This window comes from Halichoerus grypus, chromosome 7 (assembly GCF_964656455.1).
Source record: "Halichoerus grypus chromosome 7, mHalGry1.hap1.1, whole genome shotgun sequence".
In the NCBI taxonomy this organism is placed as follows: Eukaryota; Metazoa; Chordata; class Mammalia; order Carnivora; family Phocidae; genus Halichoerus; species Halichoerus grypus.
Genome location: NC_135718.1, coordinates 58,317,094 through 58,343,528, shown reverse-complemented (window position 1 = coordinate 58,343,528; position 26,435 = coordinate 58,317,094). Strand labels below are relative to the sequence as shown.

At 35.1% G+C, this 26,435-nt stretch overlaps 1 protein-coding gene across 3 annotated transcripts in view; it reads right to left on the bottom strand.

The window, feature by feature from the left end:
- Positions 1 to 26,435, bottom strand: part of CTNNA3 (catenin alpha 3) — a 1,800,030-nt gene that overhangs the window by 561,289 nt on the left and 1,212,306 nt on the right. For all 3 annotated transcript variants that reach the window (XM_078077659.1, XM_078077660.1, XM_078077661.1), the window contains one exon: positions 25,646 to 25,802. In XM_078077659.1, the coding sequence (XP_077933785.1) occupies positions 25,646 to 25,802 (157 nt within the window). The remainder of the gene's footprint in view (positions 1 to 25,645; positions 25,803 to 26,435) is intronic.

Below are 26,435 nucleotides of genomic sequence, written 5' to 3'. Positions count from 1 at the left end.
AAGAAGAGAGAGCCTCTGAACCATTGGATTCTTTGTTTATGACTGGCGGTTACAGGATGCTGAGGCAAGAGATTATGAAATTCAGACACAGGTTCCCATCACCTAAGGGCCTAACTAGGAAAGGAAAACTTGACCAAAAGGCCTTTTATTTATTGGCAAATACGCACAATATTCTGTGGGCATAAAAAATATTGGTTTTCATTTCTTGAGTAAACAACCTTAGTGAGAACATTCAGTTGTCAGTATTGAATAAAACACATTTATTTTGATGGTTTATATAAAGTGGGAATTAGAAAATGGATAATCTTCATGTTTATCATTTTTATATGAGTAAATACACATATTCCAATTATGGTGTATTTTTTTGTGCCTCACTCTGTGGGGTCTCTTTCCTAACTTCGGAGATAATTATATCCTCTGAAGTTTTTAACATTTAACTTCTTAATTATATATTTTTAATGATATTTTACCTAAGTCTGCTATTTCCTCTATTAGAATACAAGTTATACAGTGCTTACTCGTGTCATTTTGCACACAGAAGATACATCAGATTTGTTTAATACCTATTTTAAGTTTGTAAGACAGACGTTTAGGAAGAATATGACAGCAATCTTTAAAAGTTGATATGATGAAGAAGAGACAAGAACTTGTTCATTCAATCCAGAATGCTTGAATCCTTTCAGCCTGAAGCAGTTTTTCAACATACAAAATGAAGTTTAACACAGTGTGATCAACATATGAGCTTATTTTTCTATGATAGGTTAAAAATGTAAACCTAAAATATATAAATTCATGAACTATAGGTAAGTGATTTATTATTGAGAAAATGGGATTTTAGGAATGTATCTGTGGTAGCATAAGGGCAATTCTCAAATGTCAGTTCTCTTGCATAGATTAAATTTCTCAGCCTATTTGAACTCATGCAGTGTGGCCATGGGAAATGAAATGTTAGCAAAATAGCATTTCCTAGCAGAAGCACATGTGACGTTCCCTCTTTTTCTTGCTTTTTTGCATGAGTAAACTTGTATGAAGATAGAACCCTCATCAGTATGGGTCTCTGAGTGACTAACACGTTCAGACACAAATTTGCTGATTTTCAACAAACAATGAACACATAATATAGTGAAAAATAAACCTTTTCATCTTTTTTAAAAAAGATTTTATTTATTTGAGAGAGAGAGAGAGAGAAAACGAGTGGAGCTGGGGAGAGGGAAAGGCAAACTCCCTGCTTAGCAGGGAGCCTGACGTGGGGCTTGATCCCAAGACCCTGAGATGATGACCTGAGTTGAAGGCAGGTGCTTAACCGACTGAGCCACCCAGGTGCCTCTAAACCTTTTCATCTTAAGCTACAGACTTGTTTCATTGTTTGCTATCAATATATAACTTCACCTGTCCTGCCTAATACAAATCCCCAAATCTTATGATGCATAAGATCTTATGATGCAAAATATATCTATATTTTAAAATTTCTCAAAGTCCTTAGGCCTCAAGCAAAGGGCTATAGGTAACATGAAAAGGGATGGGACCTTAGACACCTAGAAACTTCAACCCTAGCCACTCTACTTTTGACTATTTTATACAGGTAATTCTGTTGCTCTCCATCCCTCCCCAACACACACAAAAATCGTAAACCACTATCGCCAAGGATAATTCTTTCATTCCTATTTTCATCAGAATACCAATTGTATACCATAGTCATGCCCTATAAGAGCTTCATGTTTCATTCCACACATATTTGGTAGGGATCTACTGCATACAGAGATAGTTACAGGGTTTTGTGGGAGATACAAAAAGTAAAACATTAAATTTCTTGTTCCCCAGAACTAAATAGTCTAGCTGTAAAAGTTTATGAATTTTTTTTAATTTCTCCAAATGGGTTGGAGAAGCTTGTTAACATCTCTTTAACATACTACTTGCTCTCAGAAGAACACATGAAATTAAGAATAATGATCATTTATTTTTTTTAATTAATCTTCCCTGAAAGAAAGCTACATCTTTTCGTATGGGAAATAAGGTCCATCTTTGGTCTCCTACTTAAAATCCTTTTTATTTAGGAATCTTTTTTGCTTGCTTTTTTTATCCTTAAATGGATTTTAGGGCAAAACTTGTCTGTGTCCCCACAGAGGCAAAAGGAGTTACAGTAGGACTTCAAATGGCAGCCTAATTTTGTTTCAAGCAGAGTATATTAAAAGGGTTAGAAAAAGTTCTCCCCCTTTTTTAGAATGATAGCCTGCATGAACTACAGAGGCCTACAAATAACCCTCTGTCTTCCATTCTTCGCTACCACTGGGGCAGTCTGGGACCACCAGACAATTGAAAATTCCCACCTTCAGGCAAAGGGCTAGAAACAGTATGGATAATAGCTGAATAATGTATGGTATAGAAACTACAGAAAATTTTTTAAAAAGTATGTGAAACATTACAACTAAAAGAATTCAAGTATGGTCTGATTCCAAATGAAAGAGATTCTTAATTTTGCTAACACAAATGATTGTAAGGCAGTGTGTAAGAGGCGCCATAAGGGGGCCATGATGCCATTCTCTTTATTCTTCCCTATTTTAGTCTTTTGAGTGGCTTCCTGCCATCAAGGGTCACTACAGATTCTACTTTTTTTCCTTCTTTCTTTTTTAAATGTTCCCTAGTCAGTCCACCAGGAATCATTCTTATCCTTTCTCTGATCATACTGTCCTCACTACACATATTTAGCTTGTAATCCTTCACCAGTTGGTCACATATATTAGCCTCCTCACCCCAAATAGAAATTGATTTAATTAGCTCTGTCAGTTTCAGGGTTGTGGGATCAAGCCTCCCTTTGGGCTCCATGCTCAGCATGGAATCTGCTTGAGATTCTCTCCCTCTTCTTCTCCCTCCCCCTTGTTCCCCCCGCTACTGTGCTCTCTTTCTCTAAAATAAACAAATAAAATCTTAAAAAAAGAAACAAATGGCAACCCCCACCAATGCCATTTTCCATCTTTCTCAATGTTCCCAACAAGGAATTCATGACAATTCTAAATATCTTGTAAATCCCTATATACCATCCATTTCTACATAATCCCCTTTATCTCTTGATCTAGCAACCATAACAGAAGAATACCCCTTCATGTAGGAAGCTTGGTTTTTAGTGAATTCACCAACTTCTTTTTTGTATATAATTATAAATTGTTTAAATATTTATTTTGGAAGTTTGTTCAAATTCAACCATTAAGGATAGTAACCACCTGTTTTCCTTGTTTGTGAAAACTACAAGAGCATTTTCCCTTCCTCAGTTCTCTAGCATTCTTGTTATTCCCTGTGCTTCTGCAAAAATTACTGAAAGTAGTTCCACATCAACATCTGTCAGTTCCCTCAGATCTCTAGGATGTGATTTGTCTAGTCTAGAGACTTGATGCAATTTAAAGCAACCAGGTACTTTTATTATTGCACCAATTGGTCTTCAATCCCCTTAACCATGTTTGTTATACCCCATCTAGTTTAAAGATCATTCTCATTGATTGAGAAGACAAAAGCAAAATAGGAGCTGAATGGCTCTTTAATCGTGTTCCCTATCATTTGACTTCTCACCATCTGGTCTAAGCAGTTGGGTTTATCCCTTTGTTGTTGTTGTTGTCCTTTTTCCTCTTCCTCTTCCTCCTCCTCCTCTTCTTCTTCATCTTCATCTTCATTGAATAGGTATTTATTAAGCACTTATTTACAATAGGGATGTTCTAGACTTTGGGACTACGCTCAAAGAGGGACCAAACATAATTCTCTGTAAAGAATCACATAAAAAGTTTGAAATTTTCAAAGATGAATGTAGAAAAGTAAGAGTGAAGTCTAATGCAGTTATGGAGGTTGGCTCAGAATACTTATTCTAATTTTCTTCTAGTGCGACTTTCCTTGCCTCTGGAGAGCAGGAAGCTAAAACAAAAATTTCTCTAATTCATTTTCATCTGATGATCCAAGTTTCATTCAGGTTCTACATCAGATGCAAGCACGTGAGACTTGAAATTTGAACTGAGATAAATTGGATATTGGGTATTTCAATCAAGGTGGATTACAGCAAGTGGTGTCTGTATGATTCTGGAGCCAAAATGTCTCTGAAGCTTTCTGATTTAGCAGAAATGCCTTCTTGATAGTAGAAAAGGTGGCATGATGTGGCACCTTCAAACAATGGTGGCAGGTCCCTGATTTTACACTTGAGTTTTCCTAATTGGAACATAGTAATGCTGTTCCAGAACAAGTAACTATAGCTAATTTAGCATGTGATTCTGAGGCAGTCCTATATTTATATATGTAATAAGGGATGTCCTCTGATTTGACAAGCAGCTTCTTAAACATTACATGAGAAGCAGCTCCTTTGGCAGTCTGGTTCTGCAATATAGACTTAAGAATAGATTCTGGAATCTCATCCTATAGATTTTTATTCAATTGTCTTAAAAATTCCATAAGCCATCTGACATGCTGTAATAAATCCTTTTATTCAAATTGTCTAGAGTGGAATCTGTTTTCTGGTCTCTGCATCAGAATTGTGACCAATATGAAACCCCAAATAGGGTTTTCTATGTATAATATTGTGTTATCTAAAAATAGTGACCGATTTAATTCTTCCTTTCCAATGTGGATGGCTTTTATTTCCCTTTCAATTGCTCTGGTCAGGACTGCCAATACTATGTTGAATGAAAGTGGCAAGAGTGGACATTCTGGTCTTGCTCCTAATATTAGAGGAAAATCTTTAAGTTTTGACCACTGAATATGATTTTAGCTGTGGCCTTGCCAAACATGGTCTTTGATATGTTGAGGTACATTCCCTCTATATTCACCTTGTTGAGAGTTTTTATCAAAAATGGATGCTGAATCTTGTCAAATCTTTTTTCTGCATCTACATAAATAATCATATGATTTTAATCTTTCATTTTGAAGATAATGAACCATGTTTGGATCCCTAGGACAAATCCCATTTGATTATGGCATATGATCCTTTTAATGTATTATTAAATTTTGTTTGACAGTATTTTATTGGTGATATTTGCATCTATGTTCACCAAGGGTATTGGCCTGTGATTCTCTTTTTTGTGACATCTTGTCTGATTTTGGTATTGGAGTAAAGCTGGCCTTTAAAATGTGTTTGGAAGAGACCTCTCCTATTTTTTGGAAGAATTTGAGAAGATTTGGTATTAATTCTTCTTTGAATATTTGGTAGAATTCACTAGTGAAGCCATCTGGTCTGGACTTTTGTTTCTTGGGACATTTTTGATTACTGACTCAATCTCCTTTCTAGTAATTGATCTGTTTAGATTTTCTATGTCATCATGACTTAGTCTTGGGAGGTTGTATATTTTTAGGAATTTATCCATTTCTTCTAGGTTGTCTAATTTGTTGGTGTATAGTTGTTCATTGTACTCTCCTATGATCCTTTGTATTTCTGTTGTATCAACTATAACATCTCCTTTTTCACTTCTAATTTTATTTTTTTTTAATCTTCTCTCTTTTTTCTTGGTGAGTCTAGCTAAAGGTTTGTCAATTTTATCTTTAAAAGAAACAGCTCTTAATTTCACTGATTTTTCCTTTTAGTCTTTTTGTCTTTTTCCATTTATTTCTGCTCTAATCTTTTTATTTCCTCCCTTCTACTAACTCTGGGTTTCATTTGTTGTTATTTTTCTTGTTCCTTGAGGTGTATAGTTGGGTTGTTTGAGACTTTTCATGATTCTTGAGGTAGGCATTTATCACTATGAACTTCTTTCTTACAACAGCTTTTGCTGTCACATAAATTTTGGCATGTTATATTTCCATTTTCATTTGACTCAATATCTTTTTGGATTTCTCTTTTATTTCTTCTTTTACCCATTAGTTGTTTGGTATTTTAATCTCCACATATTTGTAGACTTTTCAGTTGTTTTTGTGTCATTAATTTCTTGTTTCATAATATTGTGGTCAGAAAAGATGCTTGATATGATTGTAACCCTCTTTCATTTATTAAGATTTGTTTTGTGGACTAACATATGATCTACCTAAATGTTCCATGTGCACTTGAGAAGAATGCTAATTCTGTTGCTTTGGGTTGGAACATTCTGTAAATATCTGCTAAGTCTATTTTTTTTTTTAAGTACGTCCTGGCCCAGTGTGGAGCCCAACATGGGGGCTTGAACTCAAGTTCAAGCTGAGCCACCCACATGCCCCTGTTAAGTCTATTCTAACATGTCTTTTAAGGCTGATGTTTCCTTATTGATTTGCTGTCTGAATGATCTACCCACTGTTATAAGTTGTTCTTCTTTGATATGAAAAATGGGGTTTTATGACTTGTGTTGGAAAAAGGAATTGAAAACTACTATGAGCATACCAAATTATACTGAAAAGCACAGATAATGCTTCAGGGAATATAGTGAGAATATTACTAATTGCTAGATCAAATGCACAAAGAATAAGGAGACAGGAATAAGGCAAGAAGACAAAATATTCATCTGGAACAATTAAAAGATCAATGATGACATAATTATAAAACAGAAAACTAATGTTCTAACCAAAGCATGCTTTCTCCTTCAATTAATAATAATTCAGTGTGCTGTACTATATAAAATAATTTTATAATATCAGTTTCAGTTCTTTTGTGAAACCACAATGAAAGACAGACCAAAGAGATGAATGATTTGCAACAAAGACAATGCAGTGACAACAAGAACTATTAATAGCCATCTAAAATCATAAGAGCTGTATAAATCCTCCTAAACCTTTATCCATCTGCTCTCCCTAACAAATATGCTCAAAAGGTTAAGAAGGTAATACTTTGTATCTTCCTTGTCATTTAATTTCTTTGGAAGTCTGAGTGTTCACGAACTTTCAAATCCGCCTGGCACTTCTACATTTTTTTCTTGGATTTTGTCTACAAATACTACACTATTATTAATGTGAGAAGTTCTTCCACAGAAAGCTGGAGACACAGTTCATTGCCCACTAGCATCTCTAAGTATTAAATAAAAAGAGCATTTAAGGGGTGCCTGGGTGGCTCAGTCAGTTAAGCATCTGCCTTCACCTCAGGTCATTATCCCAGGGTCGGGTCCTGAGATTGATCCCAGTACTGGGCTCCCTGCTCAGCTGGGAGCCTGGTTCTCCCTTTCCCTCTACCACTCACTCTATTTATGCTCTGTTTCTCTCTCTCTCTCTCTCTGTCAAATAAACAAATAAATAAATTTTAAACACACACACACACAAAAACACAGCATTTAAAAAAATGACAAAAGAAAAACAAGTTCCAATTAACCACCTAGACAATAAAGCAGTATGAAGCAGATACTGCCAGGTAGCATTCAGGGTATTACACATTGGTTATGCATTCTGAACACTTCCAGAGACAGTGGGGAAACACACTAAAAATTCCAATACCATAAATCTGCTTTTAAAATTATGGTTCATCATTCTTCTATTTGTACTAAAAATAGTCACAAGCTTATTTCTCTGATTTATATTTAAATTAACAAAGAAGTATGCCATTGGGTAACAGGGCACCTAGAGTAAATCTTCCCAAATTCTTAAGATCAATGAAGTAGGAGATGGAAGAAAATAAATTATCCTATCAGACATAGAGATTGTTAAGATATTTGAAGGTTAAGAAATAGGAAATGTAATAACTCCTATATACAGAAAGGAGGAAGGCATTCATTTTTAGTAACTTTGATTTAGAGTCAGCCAATATTGTAGAGAGGACTGTGCCACAGTCATTCTGCTATGCACTTTCACAATGATTGTCTATTTAGCTTCAAAGATTATCCTGGCAGGTACGAAGTATTACTCTCATTTTACAGAATAAGGAAACAAAGGATATTAAGAAATCTGCCCAAATCCACAAAACTGTTAAGTGAGAGAGGACACATGATAAACAGTGATTCCCTCTGCAGGGTGAGTGCTGGGTGGCAAAAGCAGAGGAGAAAGTGTGAGTGGTGCCCACATTCCATGCCACATCACCAACCCAACAATCTGTAACAAATATTTGCCACATTATACCTCATTAACATCCAGTTAAAATGTGTCTATTTTTCAGTGTATTAACATATTGCTCACTATAGCATAGCATTTTCATATACCACTATGATTCAGGAGGATAAAATTATTCCTGAAAAATTCCCATAAGCTCTCAGAGTTATTTATCCACCCTACCACCTTAACATTCACATTTGAGGATCACTTTCCATCAGGATAAAAAAGAAACCAAACTTTATTAAGAATAAGATAATGAGGGACGCCTGGGTGGCTCAGTTGTTAAGCATCTGCCTTCGGCTCAGGTCATGATCCCAGGATCCTGGGATCGAGCCCCGCATCGGGCTCCCTGCTCGGCGGGAAGCCTGCTTCTCCCTCTCCCTCTTCCACTCCCCCTGCTTGTGTTCCTGCTCTCACTCTCTCTCTCTCTGTCAAATAAATAAATAAAATCTTTAAAAAAAAAAAAAAAAAAGAATAAGATAATGAATATGAGGAAAGTTATTATTAGAATGTATTTTAAAAGGCCATGATATAGACTTGAATTTGGTGGATTAATGGGACATTAAAGAGACAATGGCTAAAGATAAAAAACAAGCTATCATTTACATAATATTTCATTAGTATCTGGAGATACAGAGATCAATGTAATAATTAATGGCACAGTTGGGATCCCTTACATCTCACTAATCATTAACAGGATATAAAAGCACTGATGTAATTGGGAAATTTGACCAAACTTCATTGTAGACTAAAGGAAAATACACTGGAAGTGATTTTGTTCAGCTCATGTATAAAAACTGTTTCCACCAGGCAGTAATGACAGAAATCTAAGGAAATTTCCTACCAACTACATAGCACAGAGTGATAGATAAAAAGAGAACATTTTATTTTTTCCCTTTATTTTCTATATCATTTTCACATTCTCCCTCAGTTAATTGGACATTTACTTAAGCCATATAGGTCATATATCCTAAACCTAAATCTTAAAATCCTAGGGAAAAAGTTTTAACTATCACCGTATCTACTGTGAAATCATACTAATACAAAAATATGAACCTTGATTTTTTTTAATTCCATGGAATAATCTGGTGAATTAGTTGATGTCATAAGGAAATTATTTAACTATGTAGTATTCAAAATAAAATAAAAAAATACATTAATAAAGCTACATTTTAAAGTATGACAAGGAAGTAATTTCTACTACTTTGACTTAATGTCATAATTACTATTTTATTACTGTGATAATTAAGAAACAAAAGTATAACTGTTACAATATGATCCATACCAGAATTCAGTTAAGTAAACCAATGGACAAATCAGAAATTCTTACAGAATTTCAGAGGTCCCCAGCTGTCAAAAATAAATTCAGTCTTGGGGTACCTGGGTGGTGCAGTTGGTGAAGTGTCATGATCTCAGAGTCCTAAGATCGAGCCCCATGTTGGGCTCTGCACTCAGTGTGGAGTCAGCTTGGGTTTCTTTTTCCCTCTCCCTCTCCTCCCCGCTGCTTTCTTTCTCTCTTTCTCTCTCTCTCAAATAAATAAATAAATCTTAAATTCAGTCTTGAAAAACAATAAAAAAAAAAAAAAAACAATGCTGGAAGGGAAGCCTGGATCATTGAAGCATGCTGCCATGTATTTCTTCAATGTTAAGGATCAAAGAGGGAATTGTCTTATGCTCCTCTACTTCACTGAAATAAAACTTAAGTTTACAGTGAATAAACTGTGTAGGAAATCAGTTGAATGACTTTTGTTAAGATACTATTTGGTACAAGGTACTGCGCTAAGTGGTCCAGCAACAAAGATGAATAATAGCTGTATTAGTTTGTTAGGGCAGCCATAACACAGTATCCGAGACTGATGTGGCTTAAACAACAAAACTTTATTTTCCCACAGTTCTGGAGGCTAGAAGCCTCAGATCAAAGGGTTTGTTGACAGCGTGTGTTTCTCCTGAAGCCTCTCTCCGTGGCTAGCAGATAGCTGTCTTCTCCCTATGTCTTCACATGTTCTTCCTCTGTACATATCTTGTGTCTTACTTTCCTTTTTTTTGTTTTGTTTTTACTACTTTCCTTTTTTTTATAAAGACACCAGTCATATTGGATTAAGGCTCATTCTAATGACCCTTTAACGACCCGATTTCCACATGCAGTCACATTCTGAGGTACTGAGAGTTATGGCTTCAACATATAAACTTGGGGGGACACAGTTCACCCAATAACAATAGCCCTCCAGGACCTCCAAATAATAGAGAACAAAAATATATAAAAGTAACTACAGTAAAAGGCAGAAAGTGATAAAAGTTTCAGTACAAATCCAAGATTATGAGAGAGCATAGAGAGGTTTAAAGGAGAAAGAAAGGTTTAAAGGATAAAGTGGTGTCTGAGGATAGGATTTAAGCAGATTGAGACGAATATGGTGAAAAGGGCAGAAAAAGGCATGATTGGAGCAAGGGCTGTGTAGGGCTAATTTATCTTTTAATAATCAAACCTTACTCTGATTGACATGACATATTATGTATTTAAGATGATAAAGGTCATTTGGTCGCTGATAGCACATCAGCAATACAAAACATATTTTCTTCAGTTTTCTATGTAAAATATGTCACAGGCCAAGAACAAGACAAATCACACAATTCTCCACCATCTTCCAACATACTATTTGCACTCGTGGACATTTTTTAAAAGAAATAGAACAGGGAGGGAATTAGAATCGTACCAATCGTAAACCAGCAGATATGGATAATAAAAGTCCAATAGCAATCAGATTATCCTTGTAGGAAATCTATATATCAAAAAACTATACCTATAGATTTTTGTTCTGAGGGTCAGATCCCAAATTTATGTGATACAACGGTATTTTAAATTCTTTCCTGTAATAAACTGTCACTATCTGAATTTTAAAAAAGGTAGATTTGTGATATTTTATTACCAGTGAGCACAACCTACACATAGCTGCCCAACCCATTATTCTTAGTCCTGTTTGCTAAATAAGTCATATTTCTGACAACAACAACAACATCTTCTCAATTTTAATTGATTTTATTTAAAAACACAAGAGGGATAGTAAGGAACCTATACAAAATACACTTTTGTATTTTCAAAGGGGAAAAATACTGAACTTTCAGTGGAATCACAGTAAATGTGTGCTTCCTTATAACTTCTTACATATGTCACTGGCGGATAAACTGAATTTTTACTTACTACTTAAAATTCTGACAATTCAATAGCACACAGCCAGATGACATTTAAAATGTGGCAAAAACAAGATTTTTATTTTGTTCAGAGATATTTTTCCAAAGGCACCTTAAAGTTTTCTCCTCTACTGTCAAGACAATCATTTAGGTACGTGTCATAAACCGTTTGAAATACATATATATCCTACATTTCGTATCACTTGTTAGTGCCTAATTAAACAGAAAAAAAAATTTAAGCTTAGTGAATTACAAAATCAAAATTAAAACACATCAGGTTTTACATTAGGAAATAAAGATCTTGGCACATAAACCTTTAGCCCTGTAGGAAATGAGCTTAATCTTTTACATTGGTGAAAGGTGCACAGTGATCATTCTGTGCAATTACATAGCTAGGCGAAGGCTTGATTTGGAAACAGCATTATTATACCAACAAGAAAAATCACTTTGCATAGCTATGCTTAATTTTTGCAGTCGCCTAGAATAGTTATGCTACATATACATTCTGGCTTTGCCCTAAAACCTGTGTTGGGACGTTGTGAAATGTAAAAAGTAAATCTACCCTCAATTACTTGAAGGTTACTCCTGTGGAAATCAAATGAGAGCTTATTAAGTAAAACAAATTTAATTAAACAAATGCTTATTAAGTATCTGCAGTATACCAAACGTTGTGTAAAGCTCTGCAATAAAGTAAAACCTAACAATCAGCACACATCCACTGTATTGGATTGCTTCTCGTTCTTTGACTTCATCTTTACTAATCTGATGTTTTGAGTGTTTTTTAATTGTTTTGTTTTTCTCACATTTAAATTCACCTCCAGAATCTCACTAACTTCTGATAAGAAAGAAGAGTCTCATTTTCCCACTCAAAGCATATTTAGTCTAGCTCAAAGGGATATTTATTTTGCTTTATCATGATCTACAAAATTGTTCAGCTGTATCTTCATGGACAACCAATGACTTACAGAGGAAGAGATTTGAGCTTTTGTTAATTATTTGACTCAAAAGCTGAATAACAAATTGAAAGTTAGCCTTAAGAATTAGGTATATCTTTCTCTCTGATTCAAGAAAGTTCAAGATGGAAAAACCCAGAATTATGGTTTATACATGACCTCCATATTTTGACAAAAAAAATAGGCGAAAACTAATTTTTAATAGGGGATAATAGGCTACTCTGAAAAAGAAGCGCTTTTACGTACCTTTAATATTAGAGAGGAGCTAAAAGTAACATCATTCTTATTTATGGTCCTAGAGAATTCGAACAATTCAGGAATTCTTTGTGACAGGCTTCTATATTTTAAACCTGATTATACTAGCAAAATTCTTTTTAGGTGGAACAATAAATGAGGATAAATCTATAAAACTCTTAGAGTTCCTGGGATGTTTCCACACATATTAATAGTAGCATTCCCCCCCCCAAAAAAAGATACCCCCAGCTTTTTCTTTTTCAACATTTCCTTGGTGATTCAGGGTCTTTTCTTATTCCATACAAATTTTAGGATTGTTTGTTCCAGCACTTTGAAAATGTCATTGGAATTTTGATCGGCATTGAAGGTATAGATTGCTCTGGGTAGCATAGACATTTTAACAATGTTTATTCTTCCAACCCATGAGCATGGAATATTTTTCAATCTTTTTGTGTCTTCCTTAATTTCTTTCATGAGTGTTCTGTAGTTCCTAGAGTATAGATCCTTTACCTCTTTGGTTAGGTTTATTTTGAGGTATCTTATGGTTTTTGGTGCTATTGTAAATGGAATCATTTCTCTAATTTCTTTTTCCACAGTTGCATTGTTAGTGTATAAGAAAGCAACTGATTTCTGTGCATTGATTTTGTATCCTGCCACATTACTGAATTGCTGTATGAGTTCTGGTAATTTGGGGGTGGAGTCTTTTGGGTTTTCCACATAAAGTATCATGTCATCTGCGAAAAGAGAGAGTTTGACTTCTTCTTTGCCAATCTGAACACATTTTATTTCTTTTTGTTGTCTGATTGCTGTTGCTAGGACTCTAGTACTATGTTGAACAATAGTGGCGAGAGTGGGCATCCTTGACGTGTTCCTGATCTTAAGGGAAAGGCTCTCAGCTTTTCCCCATTGTGGATGATATTCCCTGTGGGTTTTTCATAGATGGATTTTATGAACTTGAGGAATGCTCCCTCTATCCCTATACTCTGAAGAGTTTTAATCAGGAAAGGATGCTGTATTTTGTCAAATGCTTTTTCTGCATCCATTGAAAGGACCATATGGTTCTTCTCTCTCCTCTTATTAATGTGTTCTATCACACTGATTGATTTGCGAATGTTGAACCACACTTGCATCCCGGGGATAAATCCCACTTGGTCGTGGTGGATGATCCTTTTAATATACTGTTGGATCCTATTAGCTAGGATTTTGGTGAGAATTTTGGAATTCATATTCATTAGGGATATCAGTCTGAAATTCTCCTTTTTGATGGGGTCTTTGCCTGGTTTGGGGATTAAGGTAATGCTGGCCTCATAGAATGAGTCTGGAAGCTTTCCTTCTGTTTCTATTTTTTGAAACAGCTTCAGGAGAACAGGTGTTATTTCTTCTTTGAATGTTGGGTAAAATTCCCCAGAGAATCCATCAGGCCCTGGACTCTTGTTTTTTGGGAGGTTTTTGATCACTGCTTCAATCTCGTTACTGGTTATTGGCCTATTCAGGTTGTCAATTTCTTCCTGTTTTAGTCTTGGGAGTTTATAGGTTTCCAGGAAGGCAACCATTTCGTCCAGGTTGCTCAGCTTATTGGCATATGGTTGTTGATAATAATTTCTAATAATTGTTTCTATTTCCTTGGTGTTAGTCGTGATCTCTCACCTTTCATTCATAATTTTATTATTTTGGGTCCTTTCTCTTTTCTTTTGGATAAGTCTGGCCAGTGGCTTATTGATCTTATTAATTCTTTCAAAGAACCAGCTTCTAGTTTTGTTGATCTGATCTACTGTGTTTCTGGTTTCTAATTCATTGATCACTGCTCTAATCTTAATTATTTCTCTTCTAATGCATAGCTTAGGCATTTGTTGCTTTTTCTCTAGTTCTTTAAGGTGTAGAGTTAGTCGGTGAATTTGGGATTTTTCTATTTTTTGAGTGAGGCTTGGATGGCTATGTATTTTCCCCTTAGAACCATCATGTTGCCTGATTTCAAGCTATATTACAAAGCAGTGATCACCAAGACAGCATGGTACTGGCACAAAAACAGACATATAGACCAATAGAACAGAATACAGAGCCATCATTGGGCTAACCCATCCCCCCACCCTATAGAGCCCAACTCTATGGTCAAATAATCTTCAACAAGGCAGGAAAAAATATGCAATGGAAAAAAGTCTCTTCAATAAATGGTGCTGGGAAAATTGGACAGCTATATACAGAAGAATGAAACTTGACCATTCTCTAACACCACACACAAAGATAAACTCAAAATGGATGAAAGACCTCAATGTGAGACAGGAATACATCAAAATCCTAGAGAAGAACATAGGCAATAAACTCTTTGACATCGGCCACAGCAACTTCTTTCAAGATACATCTCCAAAGCAAGTGAAACAAAAGCAAAAATGAACTTTTGGGACTTCATCAAGATAAAAAGCTTCTGCACAGCAAAGGAAACAGTCAACAAAACAAAGAGGCAACCCACAGAATGGGAGAAGATATTTGCAAATGACACTACAGACAAAGCATTGATTTCCAAGATCTATAAAGAACTTCTCAAACTCAACACCCAAAAAACAAATAATCAAGTCAAAAAATGGGTGAAGACATGAACAGACACTTCTCCAAAGAAGACATATAAATGCCTAACAGACAGATGAAAAAATGTTCATCATCATTAGCCATCAGGGAAATTCAAATCAAAACCACATTGAGATACCACCTTATACCAGTTAGAATGGCAAAAATTGACAAGGCAAGAAACAACAAATGTTGGAGAGGTTCTGGAGAAAGGGGAACCCTCTTACACTGTTGGTGGGAATGCAAGTTGGTACAGCCACTTTGGAAAACAGTGGAGAGGTGCCTCAAAAAATTAAAAATAGAGCTACCCTATGACCCAGCAATTGCACTACTGGGTATTTACCCCAAAGACACAGATGTAGTGAAAAGAAGGGCCATATGCACCCCAATGTTCATAGCAGCAATGTCCGCAGTAACCAGACTGTGGAAAGAGCCGAGATGCCCTTCAACAGATGAATGGATAAAGAAGATGTGGTCCATATATACAATGAAATATTACTCAGCCATCAGAAAGGATGAACACCTGACTTTTATATCAACATGGATGAGACTGGAGATTATACTACGTGAAATAAGTCAAGCAGAGAAAGTCAATTATCATATGGTTTCACTTATTTGTGGAACATAAGGAATAGCATGGAGGACATTAGGAGAAGGAAGGGAAAAATGAAGGGGGGGGGAATCAGAGAGAGAGATGAACCATGAGAGACTATGGACTCTGAGAAACAAACTGAGGGTTTTAGAGGGAATGGGGGTGGGGGGATGAGTTAGCCCAATGATGGGTATTAAGCAGGGCACATACTGCATGGAGCACTGGGTGTTATACGAAAACAATGAATCATGGATCACTACATCAAAAACTAATGATGTATGGTGACTAACATAACGTAATAAAATTAAATTAAAAAAAAAAGATAAAAAAAGTCATGCACCAAAGTAAACACACACACTATGGAACAGCTATTAGAACCATATAAATATTGATGCAGAAAAATTATGAATTCATTTATTTAAATTGTGACAGTGTAAATATATATCATGCTTTAATAAAGTACTTTTAATATGGGCACCACACATTTTTTTGGCTAAATATGATAAAAGAGATCACCAAATAATGGAGATCATCCAGTATTCTTGAACTTGATTGTGAATCTCAGTAATACAGTTTAAGAAAATGCTTTGTGAAGGTGAACCTAAACCTTTATCAACAGGGTCAGATTCTGATGGAATGATATTTTGTGAGATCTTGTATGATTTTTTTACCCCTGTTTTGTGGGTGAGGGTATCAAAATGATGGCTAGATTTTTTAAAAAATTGTGAAATATTTCAAGCATTCCTAAAAGACTAGAGTGTATAGAATAATAAACAATATAATCTTACCATACAGCTTTACCAAACCTTAACTTTAGTCATACTTGGTACTATATGTAAGATTAAAGACCCTTGTATAACCTTTCCTAGGATTTTATAAATTTTGACATGTGATAGCTAGATAATTTTTTAAGTTATTTTGATAAACTATAATGTACTAACTATTGGGATGGTTTAACAAGGTAGCTCCTTTAAAGAGGTTTATCTTTATCATACCTGTTTTAAATTTTAGCAGTGGCCTGCCACTGATGCTAGTAATAATGTCTATCTTTTACTGGGCCACTTATTATGTTCTAATCACTCTTCAAAGCATATTAAATATATCATTTTATTTAATCCTTCCAACCATGTGAAAATGTGAGGTCTAAGAGGGCAGGGAGTTATGTCTGTTACATTGATTGTTCTAGCTCCAGGATTTAAAACAATCTCATCACCTAGTAGGTGCTCAGTATATATTTGTTAAATAAATTAATAAATATATTTTAGTCAATGAATCCTGCTCTAACAAAATAATACAGCCTGGGTAGTTTATAAATGACAGAAATTTATTTTTCACTGTTGTAGAGACTGGGAAATCCAAGATCGCGGTATCAGCAAGGTTGCATTCTGGTGAGAGCCCTCTTCCTGGTTCACATCCAATGCCTTCTCTCTATATTCTCACATAATGGAAGGGACAAGGGATCTCTGTAGGGTCTCCTTTATGAGAATATTAATCTCCTTTATGAGGGCTTCATCCTCCTGACCTAAGTACCATCCAAAGGCCCTGCCTTCTAATACTTTCACATACGGCACTAGGGTTTCAACATAGGAATTTGGGAGGACACAAACATTCAGACCATGGCAAAATAATATAATTATTAACATTTTAGAGAAGGGCATTTGGTGAGTAGAAATTATTGCTCAAAGATCATAAATTTGGTAGGAAATGACAAAATCATTAATCCTAAGCACACTTAACCCCTTCCAAACTCTTCTTTTCTTGTGTTTCCCATGGATTCTAGGGATATAGTCCATTGTCTTGATGCCTCAACTCTAAGATTTCCTTTAGTGGTGAAATCTTAGTAGGAATGATATATGCTTTGTGAAAATGTAATCCTTAGCTGTATTTCTCAAATATACATAAATTGTTCACAGCACAAGCTCTGGGGCCACTCTGTAAGCAGAGGTTTTTATTGTTTTGTTAAGATTCTCCAGGATGCTATTAAAGTTCTTAAAACTATGCCAACACAAACTTGCAAGCTCAGATACATGACTCCCTACTTTCAGATCCTGTATCTAGCAGGAGGCATGCTTTTTCCATTTCTCCTACCTTTGGAGAAAATGTAGGTAAGGAGCATCCTGCTTTTCCTGCCTAAAACCCCTTCATCTCTAGCTGGAGACTTTGGTCTTTCAGAATGCTCAGGAGCATGTCTTAGAATTACAAGTACGTGGGGCAGTATTGTATGGCAAGGAGAAACTTGCCCTCTAAACACTTAACTAATGTAATTTCTCACAGGATTCACCATATTAAGGATTTTTATTTATCCAAATTACACTTATTAAATACATGTGCTTACAGTTGAGACACTGCCCAGAAATAACTAAATACAAATGAAATTTTGGTAATCACTTTGATTCTGTTTTTGTTGAAAGTTTCTGAAATTTGTGTCTATTGCAAATAATATGGTAACTAATAGTGTACATACATTCACTGAGGCAATTTTAAGAAAATCCTTTATTAAAGGTCTATTTTTGTCATTTGGAGCATTTGTAAGTACATAGCTAGGGCATCTTCAGAATTTAGGAAATGCTTATTACCTTTATATACGAGTCTAAGATGCAAGCCCTTAGTGCTATTTATTTCATCAGTAAGATTATTGATGATTACTCCAGCTCTACCTTAAAGTTCTGATAAAAATTCTCAAATCTGATTTTGACAAAGTCAAAAGAGGACTTCTAATTATGGCTTTTCTAAAAATTGAATTCATAATATTCAAACAATAGTACTGCAGGGTATCCGTTGTTCATTCAAATGAGAGCATCTTGAGTGAACTTGCCTGTGAGTACATGGAATGATGCATGATAAATTCCAGTTCACATGCCCAAACTATTCTTTCATCATGTAAGTATAGGCAGTCATTCAAAGCCTAATTAGCAATAGAGCAATAGTGGATTACTTCGGGAGAGCCTATTCAATCATTTCTGAAAGCATGCTTTCTCCCTGTCTTTCCATGACTTACGTAAAGCTGTATGATTTCCCCACAGTCTCCATGGCGATCACTGAGGCATATACCATTATGTGAAAATGTAGTCACAAAGGACCCAGAGAAAAGAATCTTACAACCACAAAACTGTCTCTTGATTTTAGCCAATGGCATAGGAGATCCTGGCTGCAGGTCATCACTGGATTATCCAGATGAAGAAGAGATTTTTTTTTTTTCTTGGTAAACAGGCACCCAAGTTATTCAGCCTGAGCCAGGTTTAAGTCATCAAATTGGCTCTCACCTCACCTTCCTATTGTTACATCTTGGATGTGTCAGTCTTAAACGTTTTAATTCCTTGGAGGTGAGGTGGAGAAAATGAGGGAACATCTGCTTTATATTGGGTTTACTTTATTTTCACTTCTAAGAACAATTAAATCATTATTTAGCTCTCTACTACCTAATTCTGTAAGGGTGATTTTCAGAGTTAGTGATCTGAAAAACTGATGTAGTCTGCGACACTACTAGTTAATATTTTAGGTGATCTACATCTTCCTCAAATGTTTAGGGTTTTATATAATATCACCCATTGACTTTGTAAGCCCAGTACCAAACCAGATGTACCCTCTGTTCCTGTAATGCTGGTCAACTTGCCCTTCCTCAAAGCTACCGTGCACTTTCACACTTTTTTCTTTTTCTGGGATGCTATTCCAATTTATTCGAGGTTAAATTCAACAATTCAGTTCAAATGCTATATCTTTAAAAATGTTCCCCTCAATGCTCTGACATTCCAGCAGGATTAACTGCATAGCATTTTGTTAATATGATGATTAAAATCCTTTGGAATTTAATTTGATATACTAGATTGTGTGTTCTCTGAAAGCAAACTTTGTGCCTTTTCCTTCTTTTTTTTTTTTTTTTAAAGATTTTATTTATTTGAGAGAGAGAATGAGAGAGACAGAGAGAGCACATGAAAGGGGGGAGGGTCAGAGGGAGAAGCAGACTCCCTGCTGAGCAGGGAGCCTGATGTGGGACTCGATCCTGGGACTCCAGGATCATGACCTGAGCCAAAGGCAGTCGCTTAACCAACTGAGCCACCCAGGCGCCCTGTGCCTTTTCCTTCTTTACAGCCTCCTCTACTTCCCAGCATATTGCCTTGCATATAGTTGATATTCAGTATATTTTTATCAAAATCCATTTTTGCAGAATATTGTTTCAATCCCAATTTTAAAAGAATATATTTTTATTGAAACACATCATGTCTTGATGCCTTTAATCAACTAAAATTTCAAATAGGTATATATTGAAGAGATATATAAGTGAATGTATGAAAATAGATAATTGGTTATTGTTATATAACTTATCTTTGCACAGATATATACTATGTTGGTCATCCTTTAGTCCCAGCACCTATTCCATAACCATTATATTAAGAGTGCTTAGTTTGTGTGCAACTGACTTAACATTTTGATCTTGCTAATATTATGTGTTTATTAATTTTGAAAGAAAATTATAAGTCTATTTATTTTCATTTTTCTTTGTCAAATGATTCAGATAAAACTTTTTAGAAGCCAAAGATCATGTTTACCACAATGTCATGAATGGGGAGGATTTTGTTAGTGCAATTTTGAGGGTAGCATCAGAGTTATCTTTGTGTTACTAAGTCAAGGTCACAGAACATTGTGATGATTAATGCTTAAAGTTATTTTTCATAACTTGAAGATTTCTTAAACTATTTATTCCAAAGATGAACACATTTATTCAAAGCATAAGACATAAACCTCCTCAAATTAATCTCACACAGAATTATAAAGGGGAATAAATACTTTTATTCATTCAGCAAATACCTATTGAAAGCCTTCAAGCAAACTGGAAACAGGAGGTTCAACTAGAAAAATTATGTGGTGATTAAGGTAAGAGAGAGTGGTTTGAACTGAGGGGTGAGAGCAGTGGATATGGAGAAAAGTGGGTGTATTAGAAATTTAGAACATGGAAGAAAGAGATCTCCAAGCATCTTTCAACACTATACTTCACTGAGAGTCAATATGATACTATCTTTAAAATGAGAAAATCTTTTACAATAACGGAACAACAGAGCTAATTCTAATCAGTAAGTGGTCAATCTCTGTTTTAGAAAATTCCAAACCATTGTCTGTAGCTTACTCCATTCCTCATGTGGTCCCTTCCCTCCAACAATCCCCATTATCATAGCTTTCTTGCAAGTTATCTCTCCCGCCTAACTTTTAAATTTTTTTTCAACCTCAAGTAACTTTTGTAGGGTTTAGCACTTCAAATTATGCAATAAATATTTAAGGAATGAATGAATAAATGAAAAAAAGTTCATATCTTCACAAACCCTCACATTTAGTCAGTTCTTAGTAATTGTTAAATAGTTCATATGGTCCAAGTCATTTCCTCTTCTATCAAAGTGTACTTCTTCTGAGCTTAGTTCCTTGGGGTTACAATTCACTATGAGTCAATTAAGGCAATGATTCAAAAAGTTGAGGCATGTGTTAATATGTTTCCTCTCCCAAATTTGCATCTTAAATGGAGATTTTAAACTTTTTATTTTCCCATGTGGATAACTAATATTGGGGATTTCAGGCATCTTGGCAGGCTGGAAAGACAGAGCTTCACAAATCTCATCACATAGGAACATCTTCTGTCTACAAGAAAGACAGACCTTGATGTGGTCAAAGAGTCTTCCAGTCCAGCAACTCTCTGACAAGTGTTCTGTTACACGTATTTTCAGAGAGTGATAAAACAACAACAACAACAAAAAGAAACACCCACACACAAACAAAAACAAAGAATAGTGAATGGAGTGGGGATAAGTCCTACAGTCAGTGATGGGACAAAAAGTTTGGAGACCTATGCATTTAAAATTTTTTTTCTAATTACTTGCAAGATGATACTGAAAGTATTACATAAATAACACTAAACTGGAAAGATCCTTTTTTGGACAACTAAATGTCAAAGAACTTAGTTAGCCAAACATCCCTTTGATTTTAAAGGTGGGTTTTGGTTCACTGTTTCATTTTATTTTTACACATAAAAAAATTAAATATATAATAAATTGATGAAGTTGCTATATGTTATGGTTTTCAAGAAAACACTGATTGTACTTATGTTCAGAGTTTTCTATGTATATGACAAAACAAAATAATGCAAAAATGGCTTCTAAAAATTGGTATTTTGAGTTCTGTATATCATGAAAAATTTGGTGATTATATAAACATACAATTTAAAAATCATCAATGATATTTCTAATATTGGGAAAAGCAATAGTTAAAAGACATTTGTTATTATTTCAAAAGCTGTTAGTCAATATTAGATGATCTAATCACTCTGAAACATTATTATAATGCAAACATTTTACCACTGTGATCCCTACCTTTGCCAATGACAATAAAATAATAGTTTAAAGTCCAAGAATCCTTTCTCACTGGTTTTAGGTTTTAAGTTTTGTTTATATTTTAATGCGGACAGCTGATGTTTGGAGAAGCGCCAAATTTTCACAACTGACTCAGAAGAAAAGTGGGAATCTTTGCAGGGCCTCTATTATTTATTCTTATAAAAGAAAACAATAACAACAAAAGAATTGAGTATTATTATCAAGTACTGAAAGAAAGCCGAAGAAAAAGATGAAATTATTTTATAAAAATCATGAAAAAGAATATCCTCTAGGTAATTCACAAACATGAACTAAGTTGTCAGTTTTTCTACCTGGCAAACAGAGGAACCAGCAGTCTGTGAGTACAAACAGGATTTCTGAACGATCATTATAAAGTGTCACCAGAAAAGTTGTTCACTGCTAATCACATCTGCAACTTTTTCTAAAACAACCTGCCCCCACACAAAAGCTGCCAGGCTGTGACAGCCACCATCACTGCTCTGTGAAGCATGATTAGCTATCTGAAATAAAGTACCCCACCCATTGGTTGGCCTGTGATCTTGGACTTAGGACTTCTAGCCTAGTACTAAAAAAGATGTATATATAAAGCCAGCTAGAAGACTGTGAGAAAAGATGCCATTATTTGTGGGAACCGATGTTGAAAGTTAGGATGTAATGAGAATCATCAATGGGGCTCATGCTAAACTAAACAAGACAAGTTTATGAAAGCACAGAAACCTGAGAAAGGAGTGCCTGGGGTAGACATCTTTTGTCTCTAGTCAACAGCCAATTTCCCTTCTTTTCTGCTCATAAAACCTCTGATTTTGTTTGCATTGTAAGTAATTAGTCAGAGAGGTTGAATTACGACTGGTCTAAGCCCAGTAGTCTGCTAGAATCTGTTATACCAACTCACAAGACTTGTTTTTTTGCATCTCTTCAGTGACATCACATTGGTAGCTTAAAACCTGCTTATGTGACAGTATTTATGGCACAGAATTCAGGAAGTGCTACAAATTAGGACTACCATTTCCTCTGGCCCCCAGTCAGTTATTAATCATTTGTCACCATTCTAAGCCTATCATAGAAATCCCATTTCCTTTTGCCAGCAGTTGGTTCAGGTGTAGGTACAGGAACAAGTTTTGACCTATGACACATAAGAGAAAGTCTGATGGAAGTCAACCAGGAAAGATTTCCACCTGATAACTTTTTTTTTTCTTTCTTTCTTTTTTTTTTTAAAGATTTTATTTATTTATTTGAGAGAGAGAGAATGAGAAAGGGCACATGAGAGGGAGGAGGGTCAGAGGGAGAGACAGACTCACTGCCGAGCAGGGAGCCTGATGCGGGACTCGATCCAGGGACTCCAGGATCATGACCTGAGCCGAAGGCAGTCGCTTAACCAACTGAGCCACCCAGGCGCCCATCCACCTGATAACTTGAAGCCAACAAGCTACCTTGCCTTCCTGCTTTAGGTGGTATTGTACGATGCTTGAGATGTAAGCTCTGAGACGCAACCATGAGGGAAGGTCAATAGAATCTGGAGATGTCTACAGAGGTCATTAATAACCTTAGAGCACTACCAGCTAGAACATCCAAAGGGCAGGAAAGTAGAAACAATCCACCCTGGATATAGAAACTAATGGAGTGCATTATCTGTAGAGAATTTTAAAACAAACATGAAACACATTAAATATTAATCCACTTTTTAATTATTATCCTGTACTGACAATTCTAAACAATGTTAGTGATAAAATACTATTCCTCATATGTCTTGACTATTCCTATCTAAGTCCTTCGGTATGCTTAGGCGAGTAAGTTTAGAATCAACTATCTTAAACATCTAGTTACATGAGGTACCTTCCCTCATGTATATAAATATTTATATCTTTTGATTTCTCTGCACTTCTTTTCTAACAGAATTTTTGTTGTTTTTGTTTATTTGTTACTTAGGGAACTTCCATATGAGTTTTCTGTTATGTGTAGGAAAAGCATGCTGAAGTGCTAAAGCTGTTCACAGAAAGTAGCAGACTCAGAAGGTTGAGGGGTCAGATTAATCCAGCACTGAAAAGAAAAAGCATGAGCTCCTGTTCTCAGGACCTATGGACTTGCTCAGATCTCAGGGCTCCCACAGCTCTAATCAGGCAAGGACAGACCAATTACAGTTCTTGCTCTTATGTGTCCAGGAGCTTCTCCCTATTGTGTCATTAGTATACCTATAATAAACTGCCTTTACAGAGAGTAGTGTGAGCAGGTTTCTTTGTTTTGTAACCAAAAGAACCAATTAAAAAACGGAATCTAGCATTTAATAATTAAACCAAAGATTGCCCCTGTATAAGATGTTGATTGGACACACATACACACAAAATCTATACTAAGAAGACAGTAAATAGACAAAAATATGCTTAACATAGCATTGTTTATAATAGTTAAAATTGCAATTTATCTAAATGCTAAGAAAAACAGCTTTTTTTGAAAAATGTATAATGATGTGGGAAAATTCAGCCAAATATTTATTATATGCCTCATGACACAATTATTTAAAAACATAAATTTATACATATATATTTATATGTATAAATATATATATATATATATATTTGGATGGAAATAAATCAGATATCAATGGTTGTTATTTCTGAATAGTGGGATCAAGGGATGTTAATATTTTCACCCATACATTTTCTATTATTTTCAAAGTTTTCAGCTCTCCAGAAATAAAACAATTTATTAAATAATTACCATACATTTCTTTCATTGATGTACCATGAAAATACACCAGGTTTCCAGAACTATCATTCAAGATGAGAATATATACATGCATGAAAGTAATGAGTTCCACAGGTTAAACAAACAACATCAGGAAACTTTTAAAAGATAAAATGATTTTAGAAATTCACAAGAATATTCATTTTATAAAAAATAATATCACATTCCAGTCTCTTTCAAAAAAAAAAGGAAAAAGATGTAATCTATTTTATTTTTAAAAAGTTTTTATTTAAATAATCTCTACACCCAACATGGGGCTCAAACTCAGGACCCTGAGATCAAGAGTCACATGCTCTTCCGACTGAGCCGGCCAGGTGCCCCCAAAATGTAATTTATTTTAAGGAGAGGCTTAATTTTTCTAAGAAAATAAAAAAAAGATTAAGAAGTATTTAGTTCTTTGCTGCTATAACAATATAATCAAAACCTGAGTTATGCTTCTGAGAGTATGGTTTTATTAGAGTAATTTCATAATCCTATGGTATGCTATTCTGTTATGTGATAAAAGAATCATCTAGGTTTGACATGAAATCTCAAGCCCATCTGTAACTGATGTAGTAAGCTGTTTAGACTTATTTATTTGATTATTTAGATCACCGTTATTCAAATACATATACTGGAAGCTGAAGTACATATTGTACCTCAAATCAATGAAGAGTTTTCCCCTCTATCTATCTATCTAAATTTTCTAGTGAAGAAAAATTATGTTAGAAAAGAAGTGCAGAGAAATCAAAAGATATAAATATATTAAAGGGGGAGATGATTATTTATTCAAAAAGCCAGAAAATGCCTAAGATTTCCAGTACTATTTTCAATTATGCTTTGTCTATGAATAGGCGTTTCTTTTAGAGACACAGTGTAAATTGTTGAATTGTAAGGATTACAAGGCATGAAGCTCATTATCCTAGAGTAGATCACACATAGCAGTACTTGGCTTCGAGAAAGATGATCATTAACAAGAATCTCATTATATTGCATAAAATTAATTATTTTCAGAATTATCCTGTTTCAGAAAATTGACAAGGGCAAATGTATAAATTAAAAGATTCAAAACATACCAGATACAGCAAGGAAGTCATCAATGCTTGTAATGTCATCTACAGCTTCGGTGAGGACATGGATATGATTCTCCCACGTGTGCTTGTACATTTCCATGGTTTTTTTGACCACTTGACTTTTGGGTCTTGCCGCCAAAGCAAGTGCAGCATTAATGATCTGCAAAGATGTACAACATTCACATAGTGATTTCTTTGGGAATAGTTACCATTGTGCAGATAACAGGTATTCTTTTAAAAAGAAAACATGTACATCTTTTAACAGCAGGGAAAATGGTAAAATGTCCTTGTGTGTAACTCCCTCTTTGCTTTTGGTAAGAATTTTATTTTATTTGCGGCTGTCATATTCTTCCTAAACTTCTGTCTTACAAACTTAAAATAGGTATTAAACAAATCCGATGTATCTTCTGTGTGCAAAATGACACGAGTAAGCACTATATAACTCGTATTCTAATAGAGGAAATAGCAGACATAGGTAAAATATCATTAAAAATATATAATTAAGGGGGGGAGGAGCAAGATGGCAGAGGAGTAGGAGACCTGGATTTCGTCTGGTCCCAGGAATTCAGCTGGATAGGGATCAAACCATTCTAAACACCTACAAACTCAACAGGAGATCGAAGAAAAGAATAGCAACAACTCTCTGAACAGAAAAGTGACACATTTCTGGGAGGTAGGACGTGCGGAGAAGTGAATCCGAGGCGATATTGGGGAGGATAGACGGCGGGGGAGGGGCCTCCGTCCCCCGCTTCTGGCAAGTGATAGAGCAGCAGAGCACAAAATCGGAACTTTT